The 22,897-nt window shown below is 38.0% G+C and overlaps 1 protein-coding gene across 18 annotated transcripts in view; it reads left to right on the top strand.

The window, feature by feature from the left end:
- The window catches only part of CELF1 (CUGBP Elav-like family member 1), a 61,351-nt gene that overhangs the window by 22,720 nt on the left and 15,734 nt on the right, over positions 1–22,897 (top strand). For 5 of the 18 annotated variants that reach the window (XR_010831756.1, XM_066997660.1, XM_066997662.1 and 2 more), the window contains exons 3-12: positions 8,209–8,396; positions 9,042–9,124; positions 9,545–9,593; positions 11,482–11,616; positions 11,791–11,870; positions 12,182–12,343; positions 13,715–13,796; positions 16,805–16,933; positions 22,237–22,350; positions 22,526–22,711. Coding sequence is in view for 17 of the 18 variants with exons in the window: in XM_066997660.1 (XP_066853761.1) it covers positions 8,219–8,396; positions 9,042–9,124; positions 9,545–9,593; positions 11,482–11,616; positions 11,791–11,870; positions 12,182–12,343; positions 13,715–13,796; positions 16,805–16,933; positions 22,237–22,350; positions 22,526–22,711 (1,198 nt within the window). In the remaining variant the exon portion in view is untranslated. Of the gene's footprint in view, positions 1–5,610; positions 6,160–8,208; positions 8,397–9,041; positions 9,125–9,544; positions 9,594–11,481; positions 11,617–11,790; positions 11,871–12,181; positions 12,344–13,714; positions 13,797–16,804; positions 16,934–22,236; positions 22,351–22,525; positions 22,712–22,897 lie in introns of those variants that run through there. The other 13 variants (XM_013193574.3, XM_013193568.3, XM_013193566.3 and 10 more) reach the window with 13 other exon arrangements.

Genomic DNA, 22,897 nt, shown 5'->3' with positions numbered 1-22,897 from the left:
TTTACATTAAGGTCAAAGAGAGTTCTGTCAAAGCATCATTTGATTCCTGGACTTTGCTGTTTGTACTTCCAGCAAAACAATGGCTTAAACTGACCTGTCTGAACCCTCAGTGTTCTAGACTACTTTGCTGGTGCCCTTTGAAGAGCCCACGCACTAATGCGTGCATCACAGGGAACAGACAGGAGGGCCTGGATGTCGGTGTACAGCCTGTGCAGTCTGTGCTCCAGTCCAGATGTATCTTGACTGATTGATAGAAAGTAGTTGAATTAGTTGGGTTTTTATTAGCCTGTTTTTAAAGAAAACAATGCGCAAGCCTTGATCTTTCCTGAAAACTTTGGAATTCACTGTTCATTAAAAAAAAAAAAAAAAGGCAGAGCAGTAAACATCTCAAGGCACTGAGTTCCTAAGCATTAAGTGAGTGTGACCGTGCTTTGAGTAAGTCAAAACAAAACAGTCAGCTCCTTTCCTTTGTCTGGCAGTGTGCTGGTAGCTCTGAACTAGTCTTGCTGTTGGCTGTTGAAGACATTGAAGGCTCTTGAGTTTCACTGGGTTTATTGTAAGGAGGTAAGATACATCTGTAGGAACAGCTTTTTTTTTTTTTTAGTTCTGCTTGTGGAATGTCTTGTCATGTTTGTAGTAAGGGTCAACTAACTAGTGCTTTGGTTTATTGTCTAGCAAACAATGTTCTCATTTCTTTGTGTCTCAGGAAGGCATCATTGCATCCTGATTGGCCTGTATAACACCTGGAAACAGAGGAGCTAAGGGAAGTAGTTTGAATTTTTGCATCAGGTCTGTACAAAACTGGGAAAACAGCGCGTTCTTTTCTATCGCAGTTTGTAATCCCAGATGGTACTCTGAAAAAGCATCTTCAAGTGATAGGTCTTTTCTGACCAGCTTAGTTTAGAACCCCTTTGCACAACCAACTTAGACAGGTATTGGGCTTTATATGCTGTTTTGACACATCAGATTTGTGTTCATGGTTGCCACAGAGAGGCAACTGTGTTTTTAATCCACACAAAGTCTTCACTATTTTCACATGAAGAGTATATACTGGATATGTTGATTTAGAAAAGTAAAAAGTTGTTTCTAAGGAACTTGAGAAGTGCCACACTGGACTAATAGAGTGCAGTCTAGATTTGTGTTTTGGTTCTGATAATGTGTAGTCTTGCATGCATTAGACAAACAGGTCTAAAATCTTAATAATGATTGATTAGTCTGTGTTTAAAGGTGAGTTTACTTAGTAGTTCCTTATTAATGTTAGCTAGAAAGTGGTAGATTTTTATGTCCAGTATTTTGATGCATATAACCTATTGGTTATCTGTTTTTTTGTTCGTTTTTTTAAAGTGGGAATCTTATACATATATGTGCACTAGATAGAAGTGGAAAAATATATTCCTGTAAACAACCAGTGGTGTTCAAACCCTGTCAATATTTTACAGGATTACAAAACTCACTGCCCCTAAATATTTTATCTATGAACTTAGTAAGAAGTGTTTCTTCTTCCATGTTTCAGACTTGCCTTTGCAAGTCTCTCCTGCTTTAGTTATATGAATATGGGAAACTACAACTGCTTAGTGAAATGAGTGGCAGGAATTTTGTTTCAAGCGAATGTTGCATTGCGGTAAGAAGACAGGAAGAACAGAAAGATTTCAAAAGAATAATATGTATTTAGGGAATCCTACGGCCAAATTAAAAGACAATGTATGTGTGTGTGTTTTTTTGTCTTTTTTTATAAACTCCACCATTTAGACTTCATTAGTAAAAACAAATTTGTTCAGGTGATAGTGCAATGCTTTACATTCTTTTCCAGAAAGATAACCTCATTCTCACTTTAGGAAATAGGTTTTGTATAATTCATTTTGAATAAGCTGTCTTTACGCTCTTATTTGATAGTAAGCTTAGCCACCATTTTATTTTTTCTTTTTCTAGGAGTGCTTACGTAGATAAAACACGCTTCCTGTAAGGTACAGGAATAGGTGACATGCTGCTTCATCTTCTGGCAGAGAGCCGGGAGTCCTGGGGGTTGTTCAGTCAGGCAGAAGTTCAGAATTCATTTGTTTTGATCTTTCATAGAATTAATTGGAGTAGAAGCTGAAGGTAAACAGGGTTTCATTCACAAGCCAGAGAAGTAGAATAAGAACATCTTGATTTACCTCAAATAGTGTGGTCCCCAGAAATATTTTTAAGAAACATACAAACAAACCCTTATATTACAAGCTGTTTTTAGAATAGATTTTACTTAAATCGTGCTAGGTCTAGAGAGTATAGAGGATTTAAATGCTCTCAGCTATATGCATAAGAGCGAGCACCGTGAAACTGGTATTTCCGAGATAAAAGCAGTTGTCTTCCCCTTCTATCGTTTTCTCTATCTAGGAATTTCTATGAAAATCTCCTATACATGAAAATGGTTTTCAGTTAAATTAATCTGAATTGTAAGCAACCCAAAACTTTATTTATGTTGATGGTAAATTTAACATTCTCAGTGTATGGGATTTGAGCACTCACAATGAATAACTGTCACAGAGATTGTCAGAGAAAGAAACTGCATCTTTGGCTAGTAGGTAAGGGGCTTTTTGTACCTATTAAGATGTGGGAAGACATTTTGGGTTCCACATATGCTGAAAACATTCTGTCGACATGCTTACATGATCAACAAAGAAATGATAAAATATTGACAGGTAGTTACTGTATTTTGATGTGTGTAACCTAGGGGTTATCTGCTGAAAAAAACAAAACTGCAATTCAGCAGCACTGTAGGGATCTGGATATGCACAGATAATACAAGGGGAAGTTTATTCTAGGACCTGTCTCCTTCAGAGCTTCACAGTGTCTGATTTCCCCGTAGCCTGCATCTTTTCCCATAGTTTGCTCTCACCATCCCAGTAGTCCCTCAGCTTCAGAGCTGTATATGTTGTCTGAGGTTCAGATTGTATAAAATAAAAGATGGTATTATCTTTAGCTTCCAGTTAATTGCTCGTTGAAATGAATGAGGCTTTCTTAGTGAAAGAAAATACTGCACTTGGTTTTTGGGTTTTATTTTCAAGTTTTGTGCCCAAAGATGTGATGTAATTCTTCAAGCATAAAAATAAAAGCAAAACTTTCAACGTTTATGCCTTATAATCTGAGGAGTTTATATGGTGATATATTCTGCAACATAGCCTTAGGGCTTCAGAAATGTATTTATAAAAAAAAAGAAGTGAGATTTAATCTATAGTATGCAGAAGTTTTTAATGTTCATATTGTCAGGTTAGCACCACGTTTAAATTTGTAGCTACAGTACATAGAGCTTGGAATGTCAGACATTGTTTCTATTATCCTTTGAATAGAAACAGTCAAAGAATGGGTCTGGAAGCCAACAGGAATTTGACATCTGAGCAAAAAATAAGTGTGTTTAGCTGTCTAATTTTTCTTTCTTTGTGAGCAATGGCTAGGATGACTTTTGTGTTTTTATAATTCCAAAGAAATAACCTCTTTGCTTTATTCTTCCAACTTCTATGCAGTAGTGAAATACCATCTTTTTCCACTCTTTCTGATATTTTTACAAGAAAAGTCCGGAAGTGTTTTACTCTCATCAACTTGATTCCTTCAACTAAATAATGTTAAAACATAACTGTTCTCTATACTAATATTTTGTCACTGTAACTGCCGTCATTACTGCGGAATTATGGCACCTTGAAGCATGGAGTCTTGGCTAACGTACATTAAGATATTTATCCACCCTTCTAGTATTATTTTCTTTCCCTCCCTCAAATTGTACATAACAGCATGTGAAATATTTTTGGCAGAGTTTTTCATTAAATGAAGTGAGCATATCAGAGGAGAAGAGTAAGTATAATGAGAATTAGAAAATAATATGTAGCGGGATAACTGTACAAAACCAATGTTTTAATGAGCAAAGCCAGAAAACTGAATTTGACATGGAGTGTAACAGTGTGACAGTGAAGGATTTGGTAACTTTTCTGCCTGTATCTTGTTGCATTTTTGTTTTAATGGAACAAACGAATATGCTTTCTGTTTTGGGGAGCAGAGAGATGTGGGGATAAAAGCAAATCAGAATGACGTAGTGACTTAAGCTAATCAATCTCAGTAATGTTTTTGAAACCCATTTTCTAGAGTGAGTATACCAGCATTGTTTTTCATCAAACCTACAATGCCTATGGCTGCTGGAGTATTTTACTGGCTGCTTTAGAAAGCTAAGGATGAGAGGTGTTCTGTTACTGTCTTTAGTAAGACTAGAATTCACAATGCTGAGCTATAGAATCATATAAACAATGGAGAGAACCCCAGTATATCTTCTGCTGCTTTCTAACCATATAAATCTGAAGTGTTTCTCTTTGCGGGTTCATTTTAGAAAAATCCATGAAGTGGGCCTCGGGCTGAATTCAATGTTTGAATATGATGTGTTTTATGCAGGATGGCATTTTTCAAGTAGGAAGCCTGTGAGATGTGTCTGAAGGTAGATACTAACAATTTACTGAAAGCTAGTAAATTGACCTGTGTTCCACAGTGCCTACTTGTGTGCTTATGCCAGTGGTGCTTAGCAGGTAGCTTACACCTTCTTGTTAAGGAATAAGCCTCCATGCATTTACCACATAGTAAGAGCATGCATGAAGTAGTTACTGCCAAACATCTGATGTGTGATAAATTCAAGCCCTCTCGTATTTTGCAGTAACTTATGTCTCTCTATTACAAGGCCCAGCTCACTGTAGGCAGAAGATTGGAAATGTTCTCTTTTTCAGAGGTTGGAAAGGTTTATTTATCTAAAAAATACTAAACATGCTCTAATTGTGCAAGCATAAAGAAAGTTGGTATACTGGCCAGTCTAAATAACTGCAGGTACGTGTTGCGGTCATTGACAGACAAGAAAAGTGATCGCGGTTGACCCAGTATGCGTTCCTTGATGATGCTCTAAGAGTTTATTATGGGGTTGTATTGTCTGTATGCATAAGGCTTATCTGGATTCATGTTGGACTTGAGCTAATCACACCACTTGGAGTGCTCGGACACACCCAGCTGGCTCTGTAGCACACTCTGCAATCAAATGTTTCTGCATCTCACAATGTGGTATTAACAAGATTATCTCCCCATTAGTTTGAGTACTGGAGGCTTAACAATAGGTCTGTATTATGCATGTAATTATTACACCTCACAGTTCCTCGATGAACATGTTATTCCTGTTTTAGTGATGAAGAAGCTAAGGTGTTATGATCAGTGTTTTTAAAGTTTATACAACAGTTTTCAACAAATTGCTGCCAGGAACAGTATAAAAACAGGAATGGTATTACCACTAGACCTGTATTTTTCCCTTTCTTCATCATCTGTATGTCTCTGGATTTACAGAACCATGATAGGCCAAGTGTTTGTTTCCAAAACAATGGATGTTTTGCTCCTCTAAAGAGGAGTTGTTGAAGTTCTGTGAGAGTTGGGGATTTTTTGAGTTAACAGACCTTAGCTTTGATATTTTTTTGGCAGGTTCAGAGAAACAGTTGGCATTTTTCTGCCTAGAATTTGAGAGTGTCAAAAATGGCACAAGACGGAAAGAGTGAGATCATTAATCAGACATTGAAAATGTTTATGGGGAAGGAGCCTTTTGACTACGCGCAATGAATCGTCCACCTTAATGCTGGTGAGATGGGAACTGCCTGGATCTCAAGGCCTTGGGCTGCCATTTTGGGAGGCAAGGAGTTAGTTGGGGATGGAAAGACTGGAGTTCGTATTCTTTCTGCTCTGTTACCCATTGCTATCTTCATGGATCTGACACTCTGTTTATCTGACAGTGCACTCAGTACTGCTTCGCCAGGGAAAATTGCACAAAACAAGCCCAGTGCATCAGCATTTTCATTGTGTATTGAGCTGAGCCTCCCTTCACATGGTCACATCCCCTTTTTAATCTGGGATTCCATGTCCCTTTCCCAGTCCAGCCTGTTTCTGTGGTGTCTATTGCTGGTCTCCCCGAGCTTCTGTTTCTGTGGTTTGAGTGTTTTTTGTGTGGCTGAGTGTTAAGACCTGCAGGACTTTTGGAAGTGCGTTGTTTAGGGGTTAGGCAATACACTGAGTTAGTATTAGTAGTTTGTGACAGTCTGAGGTGATGGCTGCGTTTAAGTTGGATTTCCTCCCGGAGATGATGGTGGACCATTGCTCCTTGAATGCTAGCCCTGTGTAAGTAGTCTATCTTCATGTCTAATTTTATAACTGTAGTGAGAGTTGGAATTGCTGTCTCTGAAGCCAATGCTGTCTAATGAATTCCCCTTGCCGTGGGGGGGGGGGGGGCGGGGGGGAAGAGGGATAGGGGAGTCTGCAATTTGTTTTCTTGAGGAAACCGTACGAGGCATTGGGAGTTGATACTGGATTCTGGACAGAGGAAAAAATTGGTTAATTTGGGGGTTGGGGGTAAGGAGGAATAAAGCTATTTGTTTGTACTGTTTACATGTATGCTGTATGCTACGGGTGCTGATGTTCTAAAATCGGTTATTAAAATGAATTGTTGGGAGAACAATTCCAGTTCTTTCCTGTTAATGATTCCAGACTAAACCTTTTAATTAGGAATTAAGGATTCCTTGAAATCCTGTTGAGGTCATGTTAAAAATTGCTCGCTTAACAGGGGGCTGGCAGCGCTCTTGAAACTGTCCATGGGAGAGAAGGCAGGGCTGAAAATTATTACTGGAAAAGGTTAAGTGACTTCCAGTTCTCATTTAGAATGAAAAAGCATGTAGTTTACCTCTTTGTAAGAGGTATTCTTTATGTTGGATATTTGAAGAGATGCTGACTCTTTCGGAGTGGAAAGGTTGAGTAGTGAAAGGATTTATGAGGATAATTCCCTTCCCTTCTAGTAAGAAGCTGTGTGGTTTCTGAGGTCAGTTCATACAGTTATAAAACTTTGGCATCAATTCTTTATCATTCTCTGGACAGCAGCATATTGAGAGGGGAAAAAATAACTAAATGTTACCTGGTTTTGAAATTTTTTCTAAAAAAATTACGTTGAGGGAGAAATGTGATTGCCTATAGTAGTGTTCCTTTTGTTGCCTGTAATGTAATAAGCCATTGAAAAAGAATCTTTAAAAAGGGAAAAAGCAGAGATGAAGAGAGCTGACTACTCTGGAAGAAGGCCACTGTATCCCTCAACAATGAGTTTGGGGACCGGGGAGGGGGGAATCATTGCATGGTTACTGTTCTGGTCCCCATGTTCTTTCTAGATTATGTAGGGGTCAGCCAGCAATTTTAGCCTACTAATCACTGGAGCTGCAATAGGACGTCATTACAGTCTTCCACAAAGATAGGTCCTGTGGTATACCAGCCTGTGACTGCCAAAAACAAGACCTCACGTTGTACTCAGCAAACAGTGAGGAGTCAATACAGAAAGCAGCGTATGGCTTTCAGGTAGCTGGGTGAAGTATAACTGTTTTATTGACAGGCTTTAAGCAGGCGCTTCATACAGCTACATGTAGTGCCTCACATACAGGTTCATGTAGTGCCTTGAAACCTTTTGAAGAACCCCATAATCAGAACTTCTGTGTTGTTATAATCTAAGAAGTGATTCTCTTTCTGTGTTAGCAACCTACTGTTACACAGCTTGATTTACTCTGAGACTAAGATTGTCCAGGCCCAACCTGTTCATCTGCAACCTGAGCCTGTTTTTTTTTCCAGATATTGTTCAAAGCTGCCTAGTTTCACAAAGCACTATATCACTGTAAATCTTTAACAAGACTTCTCATTGATTCAATTGTACCTATTTTTCTGTTTTAAGATGTTTTTTCACCCTAGGATATAATTCCAGATAGTCATCTTTAAACATACAAAAAAGTTACCCTCATTTACACTGGTTATTAGTTTAGGTTCCTTCCACTTCCAGTTTCTCCTGTAAAATTTTACAGGATTGAACTAGTGATATTTTTCAGTCATCTCATCAAACATTTCCTGAATCCCAGATGTCTACATTATAAGAGCATACGTTAGGAGAAGTTTTAAACAACTGTGCAGAGTAATCGGTTTCCAAGTATTTGACTTGCCAGTGAATGTGAATAATATTCCTGAATATTCTCTTGCTATGCAGGACTGCAGATGTGCAGGAGTCTCTTTGTTTTAATCGTACATGTTTATATATGTATTGAAATACATTTTTAACCTCACTATAAGCATGCTGCTTCTAGCTGCAATGAAATCTAGAATCTGTAGGAAGCAATATAACAAATTCCTTGTTATCTTTCATAGCTCAAAGAAAATGAATGGCACACTGGATCACCCAGACCAACCTGATCTAGATGCTATCAAGATGTTTGTGGGTCAGGTCCCACGGAGCTGGTGTGAGAAAGACCTAAGAGAACTTTTTGAACAGTATGGTGCTGTCTATGAAATCAATGTCTTGCGGGACAGGAGCCAAAACCCTCCTCAAAGCAAAGGTGAGAACTGTCTTTCTCATGTTAGACTTGGGGTCTCAGCTGCTTTTACACAGTTACAATCTTAACTGTTTGCTTGGGCATGCTTGAAGACTATGGATTATAAATACAGAGCAGAACACCTAATAAATATTGTATTGCTTCAGAGCATTGCTATGATGTTACGATATGGCCAAAACCTTGCTGGAAGCATCACAGTTTCAGACAAAATACAAAATCAAGGTTTTAGTTTTTTGTATATATCAAATGCTTAGTACCTCAAATCCTAGCTAACTGCTGTAACCTGGGTTTGCAGTTCAGTAATATGCAATAATCTATTTCCTGTAAAAACAGATCTAAGATCTGGATACTACCAAATAATTGAGTTTAACAGTGGAAGTAGCCAAGATTTGTTTGCCAGATATATGTAAACGATTGTTTTAATGATATGTTATAGTATCAAATATATCCTGTTGATGGTATCCTGTTTTATTACACACATGAATCTTTTTCAAGTTATAATCAGTAATACCTACCTATTTCAGTGTCTAACTTCTATTTGTCATGTATTTTGCATTGGAAGGGTGGAAGTGGGGGATTTGTAATTTCTGTGCAACATGTCAAGATTCCTAGTGTTCTTCCTTAGCTAGCATTTTGTTTCAATTGCAGGGTGCTGTTTTGTTACGTTTTATACTCGTAAAGCTGCACTAGAAGCACAGAATGCTCTTCACAACATGAAGATTCTCCCAGGGGTAAGAGACGAGGCATTCTTTCTTCTCGGCTCTATCTTGTCTTTCTTTTCTGCTCTGGCACCACAGATGTAAAACATACATTATTTTGCCCTCAAGTCACGTTTAAGAGATACGTTAAAAAGAGCAAGACTGTGAGATTTGTACAGTAACATATCTTAAAGGAAATTTGGAGTGTTTTGAGGAATAATATGGTAGTGAAGCGTGTGGGCATGGCTCCTATAAAAGTACTTTCTCAGGAGGAATGATTATGTATCACTTGGAAAGCTTTTCTTTCTTCCAGAAATTTGTGTATTGTTACATATACCTTTCTGTAGAGACAATTCAAGCAACCATCTCTTTCTTCCACTATTCTTCTGGGAATATATTTCATGTAGCATAAAGCGAACACATCTGGGATTAAATAATATTTTTGCATTTCAGATGCACCATCCTATCCAGATGAAACCAGCTGACAGTGAAAAGAATAATGGTAAGCTGTGCTAAAGTCTGAGACTTGTGGCATCATTTGTGCTGATAGGGAAATTTCAGCTTGTGTTGAACAGCTTCTGATTGAGTCATATTGAACTGGAGACCTAATTTTTTTTTAAAAAAAGTGTGTTTTTAGTACAGTGGGTATTGTAAGTGAGCTCTGTAAAATTTCATGACTAAGTATCTTCCACTGTTACTGCTTGCGGGGAAAACCATGGTGTCAGCTGGGGAAACATCCAGTGAGTTCTTGTTTGTACTAAGGTGTTTGAAACGTAGAAATGCTTTTCAGGTGTTTGACCAATCTGAAAGCCTGTTGTGGTTAGGGTGGGAGTCCAAAACTTTACCTTGTAGTATACAAGGAAGAATAAGAATTCAAAAACAGACCAGCAGAGAAAATACTGTGAGTATACTTCTACACATTGGCCATTTCAGGTTAAGATGTTTAACATCTAACATTGCTTAAATGATTTATCCATGCATTTCCGTGATGAGTTTGTGTACACACACACATACGTATATATGCACACAGACATATATGCACAAATGTGCATGTTTCTTGGAAGAATAATGGAAAGTGGAAGAAGTATTTAATGAAGTTTTAAGGTGACAGTTCTGAGGCTATAATATGAATTTTAGTACAAGGTGAAGGTGAATATATAAATAGGAAAGCATCAGTTAAAGTATTTTAACTTAACATTAAAAGGAATTCTGGAACTCTTGAACTAAAATCGACTACAAAAAGGATTTGAAGGCAGTTTTATGCTCCAAGAGCTTGACAGTGAACTGGGTACAACATAAAGATTTAATAGTCAGTTAAAGACTTGTCAGCTGGAAAAGTTTGGAATTTTTCTTGTCAGCTCCAAGGAAGACTCAGCAAATAGATTGATTTCCCCTCACCATGGCACTAAATAGGAGAAGACTTTCTGTCTTGAAGCTTCAAATTGTGCTTCAGGCCTTCGTCATGTTATATTGTGTTGAATGTTTTATTTGCAAACTGTTTTATATGTCCAAATGGCATTCTGATTAATTTGCCTCATCACCTAAAAGTGAGTATCTCAGAGGTAATTAGCATCCTCAGAAAAATGAGAGGTTTGAAGTTCTGATATTAGTAACCACCAATTGGCAAATTAAGAGAAATGTCTGTTTCTGCACCATTTATTTTAAAATAGTCCACGCACTATAAGTTTTTCTTCAACTCTAATATATCTGGTAGCATCAGCATTTAGAGGGAAGATACAGTAGCAGACAGATCAGACTGGATGTGTCATTTTCTTGCTTTTGGTAGAGATCGGAAGGGATGACTATGAAACAATTAAAACAATAGGTGTTGCTTCTTCTGTTGAGATAGGAGCATGAGGAAATAGGCAGAACTAAATTTACGTGATTGGCCCCCTGTCACACCTATCTAATGAGCTAGAAAGAATCCTTTTGTGACTAACTTGTCTGTTTAGATACAGGTGAGGTATGTTGGCCATCTAAAGATAGTAGAATGGACAGATGAAAGGATGAAAATAGTCCAGTAAAATACACAAAACTCTTCTCTTGCTAACCAGGAACTAAATGTAGGACATACGACAAGTGCTGCTGAATCTGATGCATTTTTTGCTTTTGTTTTTTAACATTCTTGTAGCTCACAGGCTTGCAAGGGAGAAACAGACAGTAAAATATAAACGTAAAACAATATAAAACAGGCATCCTTCAGATTCATTGAGGTGTCACGTATGAATCCTCCTAAAACAAAGAGATTGCATTATTAGGAGTCGGTTTTTAACAAGCACCTACCCCAAAATAGAAGGAAAGTAATTCTACAGTTGATGGAGAAGACTTGACAAAATAAGATGTAGTAAGTACGTTTTTGTTGGTAATACTCTTATCCTTTGATTTCTTAGCAGTAGAAGATAGGAAGTTGTTTATTGGAATGATATCCAAGAAGTGCAATGAAAATGATATCCGAGTGATGTTCTCCCCCTTTGGGCAGATCGAAGAATGCAGGATATTACGGGGTCCCGATGGCCTGAGCCGAGGTAAGCAGGAACTTTTCTGACAGTTCAAGATTCTCCAAAGGAAGATGCTATCTTTTGTAGCTCAAGGTTTCAGCTATTTCAGTGATTTTTTTTGAAGACGTGTTCATTTCTGTATTCATCCCAGTAATTGCGGATATAGTGAGTGACTTGTTTCCTTTTGTGTTCTTTCCCCAGGTTGTGCATTTGTGACTTTTACAACAAGAGCCATGGCGCAAACAGCAATCAAAGCAATGCACCAAGCACAAACCATGGAGGTAAAGCAAGTTAGTGAATGTCAGGAGAAAATAGTTACTGTGGAATTTGGGGGACTAGAGAGCAGGGACAGGACCATTGTTTGCTCTGCTCCTAGAGCTCAAAATAGAAACCTCACCTGCAGAGAAAATACCAAAATACAAAATGGAATGGAAATCAAATGAGATTTTGAACCTTTAATAAAACGCGTTGTTTGATTATATATATGTATGGGGAGGGTGTCAGAAATGCTTCTAATGAGTGGGTCTTAATGCAGTAGTTTTTGATAGCTGGAGGATAGCAAGTATGTAATTGTTTGAATTGCTGTTTGCAGGGTTGCTCTTCTCCCATTGTGGTAAAATTTGCAGACACGCAAAAGGACAAAGAGCAAAAACGAATTGCTCAGCAACTCCAGCAACAAATGCAACAGATCAGTGCTGCCTCAGTATGGGGAAACCTGGCTGGTCTCAACACACTTGGACCCCAATACTTAGCAGTGAGTTTCTTGTCTGAGTTCTTTTCACCTCTTCAGGGATTGCAGTGTCTGATTGTTTTGTAATGCTCAATGTATTTGTATTTAGAAGGCTCCTGATAAATAGAAGTAGGGCTTGTAATCCCCATTTTGTGGATGAGGAGGCTGAATTACAGGAAATGAAGTTATGTGCTAACAGTTAGTCAGGATGCATTTAAGTGAGGATTTCTGCCCCAGTCTCCCTAGCGCTAAGCACTGAAACATTTTTTTGTCTTCTGCAGAATGGCTTTGTTCAGGGAAGATTCCCTTCATATGTTACAACTTCAGTGTTTATCCATGTAAACACCTTTTCATGTCTCATGTGGTGACATTGCTCTTGTATTCCTGTTCCATTGTTCCTTAGCCAGCATTTATTTCTTTCACCCCCCTTCCAGTGAGACCTAGTATAGTACTTGGTGTTGGGCAAATAGAAAGAGTGAGCAGGTAGAAGCAGCTCACAGTGTACGGTAAACAAAACAACAACAAAAACACACGAGAAGATAGAGAGAAACTACACTTCTCTAGCAAAAATGACTCAAGAAAAGTAGTCTACAGTTTCACTGGCTTCATTTGGTTTTGCTGGGTCCCTAAAGGGTTAACTTTCATAAACTGATGTGCTCTGGCTCATGTGGATTACCAGATAGCTATGAGAACTGTTTTCATGCAATTTGGGGAATAGAAAAGGAAAACTTCATCTCATTCTTGGTATAGTGTACTACTGAAGTGGGGACATTCTTTCTTTTACTTCTGCTTTAAGTTTGGTAGATTGGAATATTTTTTAACAACACATGGTTAAGGGAGAAAAGAGTAGGAAATATCTCTAAATAGCTTCCTAGCAGGGGCTTGGAATTTCTCTCATGGCTGCTGTGCTTAAGAAATGTGGAGGAGATCACCTCTCATAGTGGCTCTTTGATTTTTGTTATGGCATTTGCCATTTGTCCTGTGCTGGCAATGTCAGCTGTGAAGTCTGGCTTGAGGTAGTATATCCTTATGGGTAGCAGTCCTGCCTGAGGTGCTTTGAATAGGTGTTCTCTCTCATTACTGATTCCGTTTTTGTCTTGGTGCATTAGATATAAACTTCACTTAGGCTAGTATACTGACTATCCTGAGTGGGAAAAACGTTGTGGTGTTGCTTTGGCTGCAATGCGGTGCATGGGCAGCATTGATTTTCACTCTGGTGGTGCTCTGGCTGTATTTTCTAAGAGGAATTCTTTTTATGCTTTGCTGTGGTGTGGTGCATGGGCAGTGGGAATTCCCTTTGTGACGGCGCTCTGGCTGTGGTGTGATGCAGTTTCTCCCAGAAGCGGAGCCAGCCCTCACTCTCACTCTTGTTTTGTTTTTTGGTGTAATGTCTAGCTTTATTTGCAGCTCCTTCAGCAGACAGCAGCTGCCTCATCTGGAAACCTGAACACATTGAGCAGCCTCCACCCAATGGGAGGTGAGTTTTTTCCACCAGAAGACAAATTCGGTACCCAAAAAAAAAAAGAGGGTAGAAAAAGTAGCCAAAAGGCTTGTAGACACGTTGCATTTGTAGTAAGTAGTCCTGAGTTTACCCATTCCTGTGGATTGATAGAAATTCTCTGTTACAAGTGTGCATGTTCCTTCTTAATCTTAGTTAATCATTTTCTCCAAGGTAAGTTGTGGTATCCTGTTTATCTCCTTCTCTGCCTCTGGCATTTAAAATTATCTTCCCTTATGGATACAAAAAACAACTGCGTTTATTTTCATCCAAACAGATGCATATTTGAAGCACTGTGGTTTAGAAATAAGCACTAGTGCATGTGTTTGAGTGATAATGGTTTGTTTAGGTCTCATATTTTAAATTATTTATTTTTAAATGCCTCAAAGTTGAAAATGCAGTGTTGCAAGGATTGTGAACCAGTCCTTCATTCTGTTTCTTTAATTCCTGCATTTATTTTACAATTGCTTACAATATTGCTGTGATGTGGGAATATCAGCCTAATAGATACGAGCCGAATTCCTTGTTGTTGATTGCTAGTCAGAACGTAAGTGAAGTTATCTGAATTATCCTTTAGGGTTATGGAGATAATGTAAAAGGTTCTGAACTGAGGCTGCAAATTAATTGTACTTTCTGTCTTCAGAGGATGGCGAATAATAAAACCCATCTTAGTAACTCTGTTCATCACATTCTCTAAATTTTTCTGCTGGCAGAAAACCTATAGTTTCGGTTTTAATACCGAACACTTAATGCTTTTAAAATTGCCTCTTTGAGTTGTCCAGTAGTTAATAATATTGCGTGCCCTGTCTGTGCAGAGGTTGACCTTAAGGTGTTAAAAAGTAAAGTCTCTTTGTACATCAGACTTGTGCTGGTACACCCACCAGCAACAATTGCAAGCTTTTACAAAGTGTTGTGTTGTCCGTTTTAAAAACTTTGTTTGAGGTTTATTCTAACCTTAGCTTCTTAGGTGTATTTTTTTCGTGTTCAACCTCTTCAGAGCTCTTGGATTCTAGAGTCTTGCTAAAAGCAAGTTTAGTTTCACTAATACCTGTTTGATGGTGATGTAAATAGATTTCATGATGTTTTTTCACTTATTGCTTCTGTTTAAAAAAGCAGTCAGTGATAAAGGGGAAAAACAGTATAGCAGTTCATATTTATTGTCACAACAATAGGGATGTTAGGGTGGCCTAGATAGATGAGGTTGTGTATGGAATTTTCAGTGTAATTCTGACTTCACTATATGTTAAAAAAAAAAAAAAAAAAAAAAGAGAACCCTGGCATATAAGTAGCATGTTTCATGGTGTTTTGAAAGAATTATTCCAAGTCTATGGCTCTACACAGGAAGAGTTTGGTTTAAAGTCCCATTAATATCTTACTTGATTGCCTTTCATGAAATTCTTAGAAAAATAAGCAGGTAATTAGATCCCACTCTGTATTAGGCTTACAGACAAAATTTAATCTTGACCCTGTTTGAAAGCAGATGGGAAAACAATGTGATGACAAGAAAACAGGTGCAGCATGTACATGCCAAACTGCTTCAGAAAGGAAGCAAGCTGCTCTGTTCTTCACAAGCTCTAATACTTGCAGTTTTAACCCTGTGTAGCACAGTAACAATAACAAAAAACCTTTTTTTTTTAACTTCATGCTTTTATGTTACAATTGCACCTTAGAGAATATAAACAATATCAGGATCCTCATGTTTTGGGTACTAAATATGATTGAAGATACAGACCCAGTCACAAAGAGAAAACAATTAGAGGAGGGGGGAAAAAAAAAGAGAAGAAAAAACAAACCAAAAAATACTAAAAGCAGTAGAAGCTACTTAGAGAACAAACAGTTTATGCTGCATTGCTGTTTACATTCTTATGTTGTGTTTGCATACTTAAAGTGCAAAACTGAGACTTTAATTGATAGGTGTGCATTGTCACCATGTACTTAGCCTCCAAAAGATGAGGAGCTGGGTCTACGTAAGACATTTGGGTAATGCTGTATGAATGATGAAAATAAAAATTTCTTGTAGAGACGTGAAAGGGAAATAAGGGAAAGGGAAGAGAAGCAGAAATGGAAGATTGGAGCTAGTCTACTGAAGGATGGCTAAAATACAGGAGTGTTCAGAAGATGATCAATATGAAATGATAACCCAATTGCAAGGGAAGAAGGCAAATTACAGTGTCAGTACTGACTGAATGGTTTCATTCAGAAATTAAATTATAACTCAAAATGAAGATGAGTCGGATGAGTAAATGACCAGTAAAAGTTCATCAACTCATCTTCCTCTCACTGGTATTCCTGGCAGTTTACCTACAACCTGCCTGATGTTTGCCATTTTCCTTACCACTTTTGTTTGACCAGCTGAGTAGCCTGTGCATACAGTAGGTGATTCTGTGGTCAGGAATTTTGCCACTCAACATTGTTTCACAATTTATCATTGCTTCTTGTCTGCCAAGGAGACCAGACAAAGCATGCTGATATTGAGCTGATGGCAGGTTAAAGGTGTGACACTGGTTACTGTGCTGTGTAGGCCTTCTTGAAAGAATTCTGTAGTTGTTGCTGTTGCCCTGTAAAGAGAGTAGAGGGATATGAGACAAGATGAGGTTATTAGCCTGGTGTATAGAAAAGTTCTCTGGCTTGCAAATGAGCTATTATACCCTGTCTTAACTCTCCACAGCAGTTAAAACTGCTATGCTTTTGTGACTGAACATAACACTTCCTGAAAATGTCTGTGCTCTGGAGTCTACATCTGGGATCGTGACTGCTTGTTCTTTCAGGGAAATCATCCTTCTGGGCAAAAAATACATTTCATTTTAGTTGTAACAAGGAATCACAGTGTAGAAGAGATCGGTAACTAGTACTGAAGTCTGTTGTTTTTAAGCTCCTGCCCATTACCGCAAATCCCATTATGATGTGCTGAGGTTGCTGGATTTGTTAGTTTTGGATGATGGTGGCTATTGTAGGAGAAACTCTGTGTATTCTTCAATGTGTTGCAGGACTGAATGCGATGCAGTTACAGAACCTGGCTGCATTAGCAGCTGCAGCCAGTGCAGCTCAGAATACACCAAGTGGCACCGCTGCACTCACTTCCTCCAGCAGCCCCCTGAGTGTGCTCACCAGCTCAGGTAAGAGACTGCCTGTGTTGTAGTGTGTTATGGCATGGGTTGCTCTGAGTCTTTTCAGGATAAATGTCATCTGTTTTGTTCATCTCTGTCCTTTAACAGATAAGGAGTTTTTCCTGTAAATTCCCTGGTGTTTGTTTAGGGTAGATATCTTTGCCACCAGCAAAGTGTTTGTTTTTTTTTTTTTTTTTACTTACTTACTGTATTCCTGGTCACGTTAATTTAGAGTAAAAAGGATTTTTGAGGGTATCGTGAAGCAGAAAGGTAGGTGACCTCTTCCCAGGAATTTTAATACAGTCTCATCACGTCCCTAGTTTCTCTGTGAATTCAGACAGGTATGTAGCAGATGTACCCTCTTCCTGCGGAGATGGAGAACATAAGATGCTTTAAGCAGGAAGTAATGCATTCTGTGCAGTAGGAAAGACCACTTCATGTTCCTCTGTCATTACTGAAAAGGATACTGCAACTGCGTCACAGAAGCAAAATACACAGTTCGCTAGAACATTTATTGGAAAGAGGTTGTCTGGAACTGATTTTATCAGTTGCACATCAAAAATCAGTATTTTGCTCTTCCATTCTATTTGTTTTTTTCTTTAGGTCATGTACATTATTCAGAGAGACTAGGATGTCTGAACAGTGTTCTTTTGCCACCTTATTGTTAAATGTGATTATCAAGTACAACAAATAAAAAAAATTAACTTTGCTTACATCAGACATGATAAACTTTTACCGCAAATGTGGGTCAGTATCCTACTCAATTATATTTCAATCCTGTTTTCAGTTATGTCTAAATCCTGACCTAGGAAGAGAGACCCTGTATTTTTAGGGCGTCAGTTTTCCAGCATGTATAGAGTGATGGGTAGGTTTGTTTCTTCATAAAAATTCAGATTGCTTATCTAGTTCTGAAATACAGTCTACAAAGTTGACAGCCTCACATGTAATTGTGAGACTCCAAAGGAGGTGCTCACGGGGGTGTTTTAGACTGCCCCAGGTAGCTTTTTGTATTACGTAGGAAGACCAAGGAACTAGATGAAGAGATGATAAGGAGATTATAAGGGAAAGCTGTTTAGAAAACCTTAGGTCACATGATCAGGAGTTAAGCTGTGGGTGCTTTGCGCAGTTTTCTACTTACAGAAATTCCTGAGAGAGAATTCAGCTGAGTCTTCTGTTGGTATACAGGCAGGTGGGTGTTTTTGTATTTGTTTTTTTTTTTTTTTTTAATATAAAAACTTAGTGGTCTGCAGTCCTTGAAGACAAAGTTTCAAAATAAAGTTTCAAAATTTATCTTGGGTACCAGCCATGGTATCCTATTCTAGAATTAAAAAAAAAAAAACAAAAACAAACAAAACAAACAAAAAAACCACAGAGTTGAGGCTGTAGAGGAGCTACATTTACAATCCATTACTACTGCTTCATTGTAGAGAAAGCATGGAAGTGAATGTAACTGAGAATTTCTCCCATATCTCTTCATGCAGTAGCAGAGCTGGAATTGCCAGGTTATAATTGGCTATGACTGATATTTAGAACCAAGCTTTCCTTGTTGGCTCTGTCATTTACTGACTGGAGCAAGTTTGTTCTATCTGTTGAGGTGGGCAAGGGGACTGGTAGGCAGGTTGTGAAGTTAGTGTCAGGCATACTAAAAAAGTTAGAGCCAGCATCTTCTTGGAAGTCTACAGTGGAAGGACAAGAACAGTGAACACAAAGTACAGCCAAGAAGAATCTGGCCGTAAAAGAAAAAAAAAAACATGGTGAAAGTGATTAAGCACAAGAACCAGTTGCCCGTGTGGCTGTGGAATTTCCACCAGTTCAGAATTCAGTTGGAAAGGTCTTTGAAGAGGTTTACCTAATTGAGAGGTTAGACCAGGTTTGAGCAGACAGTTGGACTATATAATCCACAAAGGTCCCTTTTAAATGAAATTATGCTATAATTTGTGATTCTTTGGGACTGCTTTCCCTTCTGTGGATTTCGGCAGTCACACAGCACTCTGCAGGTGCCATTTCCTTCAGAGAGAGACGTATTAGGACTGGGTTCCCCTTTTGATCACACTGGTGGAGAGTTAGGGGTGGGGAACAGCAGTCCATTTTTAAGTCCATTTTTTGCATCAATAAATGCTTGTGTGTCATCAGTTGAGTGATCGTGACGTGTCACTTGAATTAATGTCCTATACACATGTAGTAATTTACTCTTCACAGCCTGCTAATGTGAAGCAGTCAGTATTGTATTGCTCTTAAAACATAATTACAAGTATAATTTTAAAAACTAGAGATTGTCTTTGTTCAAAAGAAGTTCCAAAAACAAAATTTGGAGTATATATGTTCTATATTTAGTCAATGAGCAATCAAACTCTTAAACAGTTTCAGGGGCTTTTCATTAAAGCTATGAATATTCTTCACATTTTAAAACTATGTGAATTGAAAAGAAAGTCTCAATGTATATAGACAGCATTCAGTCTCATGATACTTCTCGTAATTACAAAGCATGGTGGCTTTTCACTCTGAATTAGCTATTATCTCTTAAAAAAATCAAACAATTATAAATTGTCTTTTGATTAATATTTGTATGTGCATTCACATTGTATTCACATAGAATGTTGTTAAAACTCCACAGAATTCAGAGCATCCCTCTTGAACCATACCTAGACCCACTTTCACAAGATGGTTGATGTTCTTATCCTAGTTTTATCTTTGCCAGCTATTCTTTACTACCTGTTAAAAATTTCTGAAAACCCTTAGTTCCTTCAGTTAACAATCTTACAGTTAGCTTTTTTAGTTAAGCATAATTCAGTAGATTGATCCAAAAAAATATACTCAGCAGTAAGCAAGAAGGAAATAAACAACGACAACAAAATAGAGAAATAATGCTAGGAATAGGAATGAAGTAAAGCGCATATATAAACCTATATTGATTTTCCATTTCCATTGGTGTGGGCTGTTTTCAAATCTAAAATAATATATGAAAACTACAAAAACAGAAAAAGAGAAAGGTTGACTAGAACTGCAGAACTCCTTCCCTATTCAGTGCAACTAGGGAGCCTGAGAAATAGAAGAAACTTTTGTAGGAGTATGGTATGACAGAAGCCTACAAATATATTAGTGGTGTGATAAAGATGAATTGGGAGAGACTGGCCACTAGATCTTCCAAGACAAGAATTACAGGATATCAACTGAAGTTATGAGCTGACAGCTCAAAAATGAAAAGATGTATTTCTTTGCATAATGCATGCACTAAGTGGCAGAAGTCAGTGCCTCAGAATATAGTACAGTAAAAAAAAAAAAAGTGTTCAAAATGCACTGCAATTAATGAGTGAAAATCATAACTTAAATACAAAGATGCTGCCCTTGATTGAACAAGTCTTAGAGCCACAGATTGCTGGAACCTATGAGACCATACCTAAGAAGTATTGTTTTGTAATTGCCATGTATTTTTGCTCATCTATTATTTATATACCTTTTGTCATCACTAGAATGTGCTTTGCTGACTCAGTACAGCAATTGGTATATACATGTGATTAAAAAAAATAGAAGTATTAAATTTTCTTGGTGTTTTCAAGCCAAATTATCTCATATTAAAGGTTTTCTTGTTTTGCTTAAACAGATGTCTTTTAAGCTAACTAAACTAAAATAACTGTGTTCAGCTTTTTGCAGTGGTTTAAATGAATTGATTTAAAATCACAACCTTTTTGAAGTTGGGAAAGGATCCATTCTCTTTTACTTTGCTCTCTAGCCTTGGCTCTATTCTTTTTTTCCCATGCTGCTACTTGTTTTTTTCTTTTGAAATAGTGTTCTCATCTGTCAAATGAAGTGTCTGCTTGAATTATGGAGATTAGCAATGAAGTGCTGCAGAAACAAGTGATACTCTAAAATCAAGGCAGCTGTATCATTTCTGAATGTTGGCTTTTATTCAGCCAGCTGTTCTGTTTTTCTACCAACTTGAGAATTACTGTAACTTGTTCTCTGTATTTTTTTTTTTACAACATTTAATATGCTACTGACAGTAAGACAGGAAGTGTTGTCTTTTCTTTGGAGTTAGCATCTTGAAATATAGCTTGTCAATGTCTTATAGACATTGTCTTTCAATTTCTGACTTGTTAAGAGTTTGTCTAGAACTTTTCACAGAGTAGGCTTGTCCTTTCCTCTGTCAGTACAAAAAGTGAACTGTAATACAAAGTGCAGCCCCCTGGGTTCTCGTGCAGTTTTCATTGGGTACAAGAGCACGCTTTTGCTGTGGCTTGTTAGGTAAGTTTGCTGTATTCCATTTAAACAGTTACCACGTTCCACTCCAGAAGAGACATTGTGAAGCATATATAAATTGATGTATACGTGGTGTGTGTAAATCTGCTTGAAAGATGCTAACAATTATTTTCAAAGTTTTAATGGATAAATACTGCATACTGAGAATTACAAAAAATGAGAAGGAAACTGAAAATGCTTGAATTTCGATTCTTTTGTTACCTACTTGATATAAGTCATAAGTTTTTATGTTTGACTTGGGAACTTTGACATAAGTTCTGTTACCCAAGCAGATATAAATTCCTCTCAAAGGACTATGAGATGCTTTTACTGCACCAGTGTTCAGTTCTAACTCTACCTACTGCAGAATGTGGCAGGCCATGTAAGCCAGCAGTCTGCTAGGGATTGCATCTGTAGACTTCGCTTACTGAGGTAAAAATGGTTGAAGGTGTTAGTGATACAGTCAACAGAGGATTGGCTCTGTATTTTAGGTTTGTGTTCCAAATCTTTTTTTGGCCATAGCCCCAGCTGCTGCAGTAGGATTTTTTAATGGAAAATTATTTAATGTGTCAGAATAATCTGAGCATCTGCTGTTTCTGCTCTGGCAGTATGGGAAAACCATATGTTCAGTCTGACTGGAGTTTTCTTTAATGTTGCTAATATCTGTGTGTCAGGTCTTTTTCACCTTATGTGGTGTGTCAAGGTTTGATGTTAATATATAGCAATTCTTACTCATTTCAGGCAGTAATAAGCATTGCTGCTAGTTACTTTGACTGAGATACAAAGTTTAGCTGATGATCATATTTTGATTGAATGCCTTACACTTGATTAAATTATTACTGTCGCAAAAAGCGGATGTTGTTAGGAAGCAGAATATTTTCCAAAATATAGAAAGGGGTTACATACAAGTGGTGTGATCAATCAAGTTGTGTGGGCTTAGGGTGTCTTTACTGACAGTCTTCTCTTCTGCCTTAGTCTGTTGCATGTTAGCTTTTCTTGCAGAAATGATTTAATGAAGAAGTTGAGTTTTCAGAACCAAAAGGTATTGTTTGGGATTAATTATCTTATTTTAATAGCAGGTTCCTCACCTAGCTCCAGTAGCAGCTCCTCTGTTAATCCCATGGCTTCTCTTGGAGCACTGCAGACACTGGCAGGGGCTACAGCAGGCCTGAATGTTAGCTCTCTAGCAGGTAAGCTGTGTGTTGTGGTGGGCTGGGGGAATAGCTGATTATCATTCCTCAAGTTGTGCTAGTTCTGTTTTTTCCTGTTCCTTTTCTTTTTATAGTAGTGTAGAGTATTGAAAGATAATTGTTCTGACTTGATGGCACTACTTAGTCATCTTTACTTCCTCTTTCTTATATACAGGAATGGCAGCCTTAAATGGAGGACTTGGCAGCGGTGGTCTCTCAAATGGGACAGGTAGCACAATGGAAGCCCTCACACAGGCTTATTCTGGAATCCAGCAATATGCTGCTGCTGCGTTGCCCACGCTCTATAACCAGAGTCTCTTAACACAACAAAGTATTGGTGCAGCAGGAAGTCAAAAAGAAGGTAGGCAGAAAGTTGTACAACTCGAGAAGACTTTTCAAAAGGGCAAGACCAACCCTTGCAGCTGCCATCATAGAATCATAGAATGGCTTAGGTTGGAAGGAACCTCAAAGATCATCTAATTCTAACTGTGGGCAGGGATGCCACCTGCTAGATCATGTTGCCCAGGGCCTCTCCCATCTTGGTCCT

The sequence above is a fragment of the Anser cygnoides genome, chromosome 5 (assembly GCF_040182565.1).
Source record: "Anser cygnoides isolate HZ-2024a breed goose chromosome 5, Taihu_goose_T2T_genome, whole genome shotgun sequence".
In the NCBI taxonomy this organism is placed as follows: Eukaryota; Metazoa; Chordata; class Aves; order Anseriformes; family Anatidae; genus Anser; species Anser cygnoides.
The sequence above is the reverse complement of the archived record's forward strand: the minus strand, read 5'-3'. Positions and strand labels throughout refer to the sequence as shown.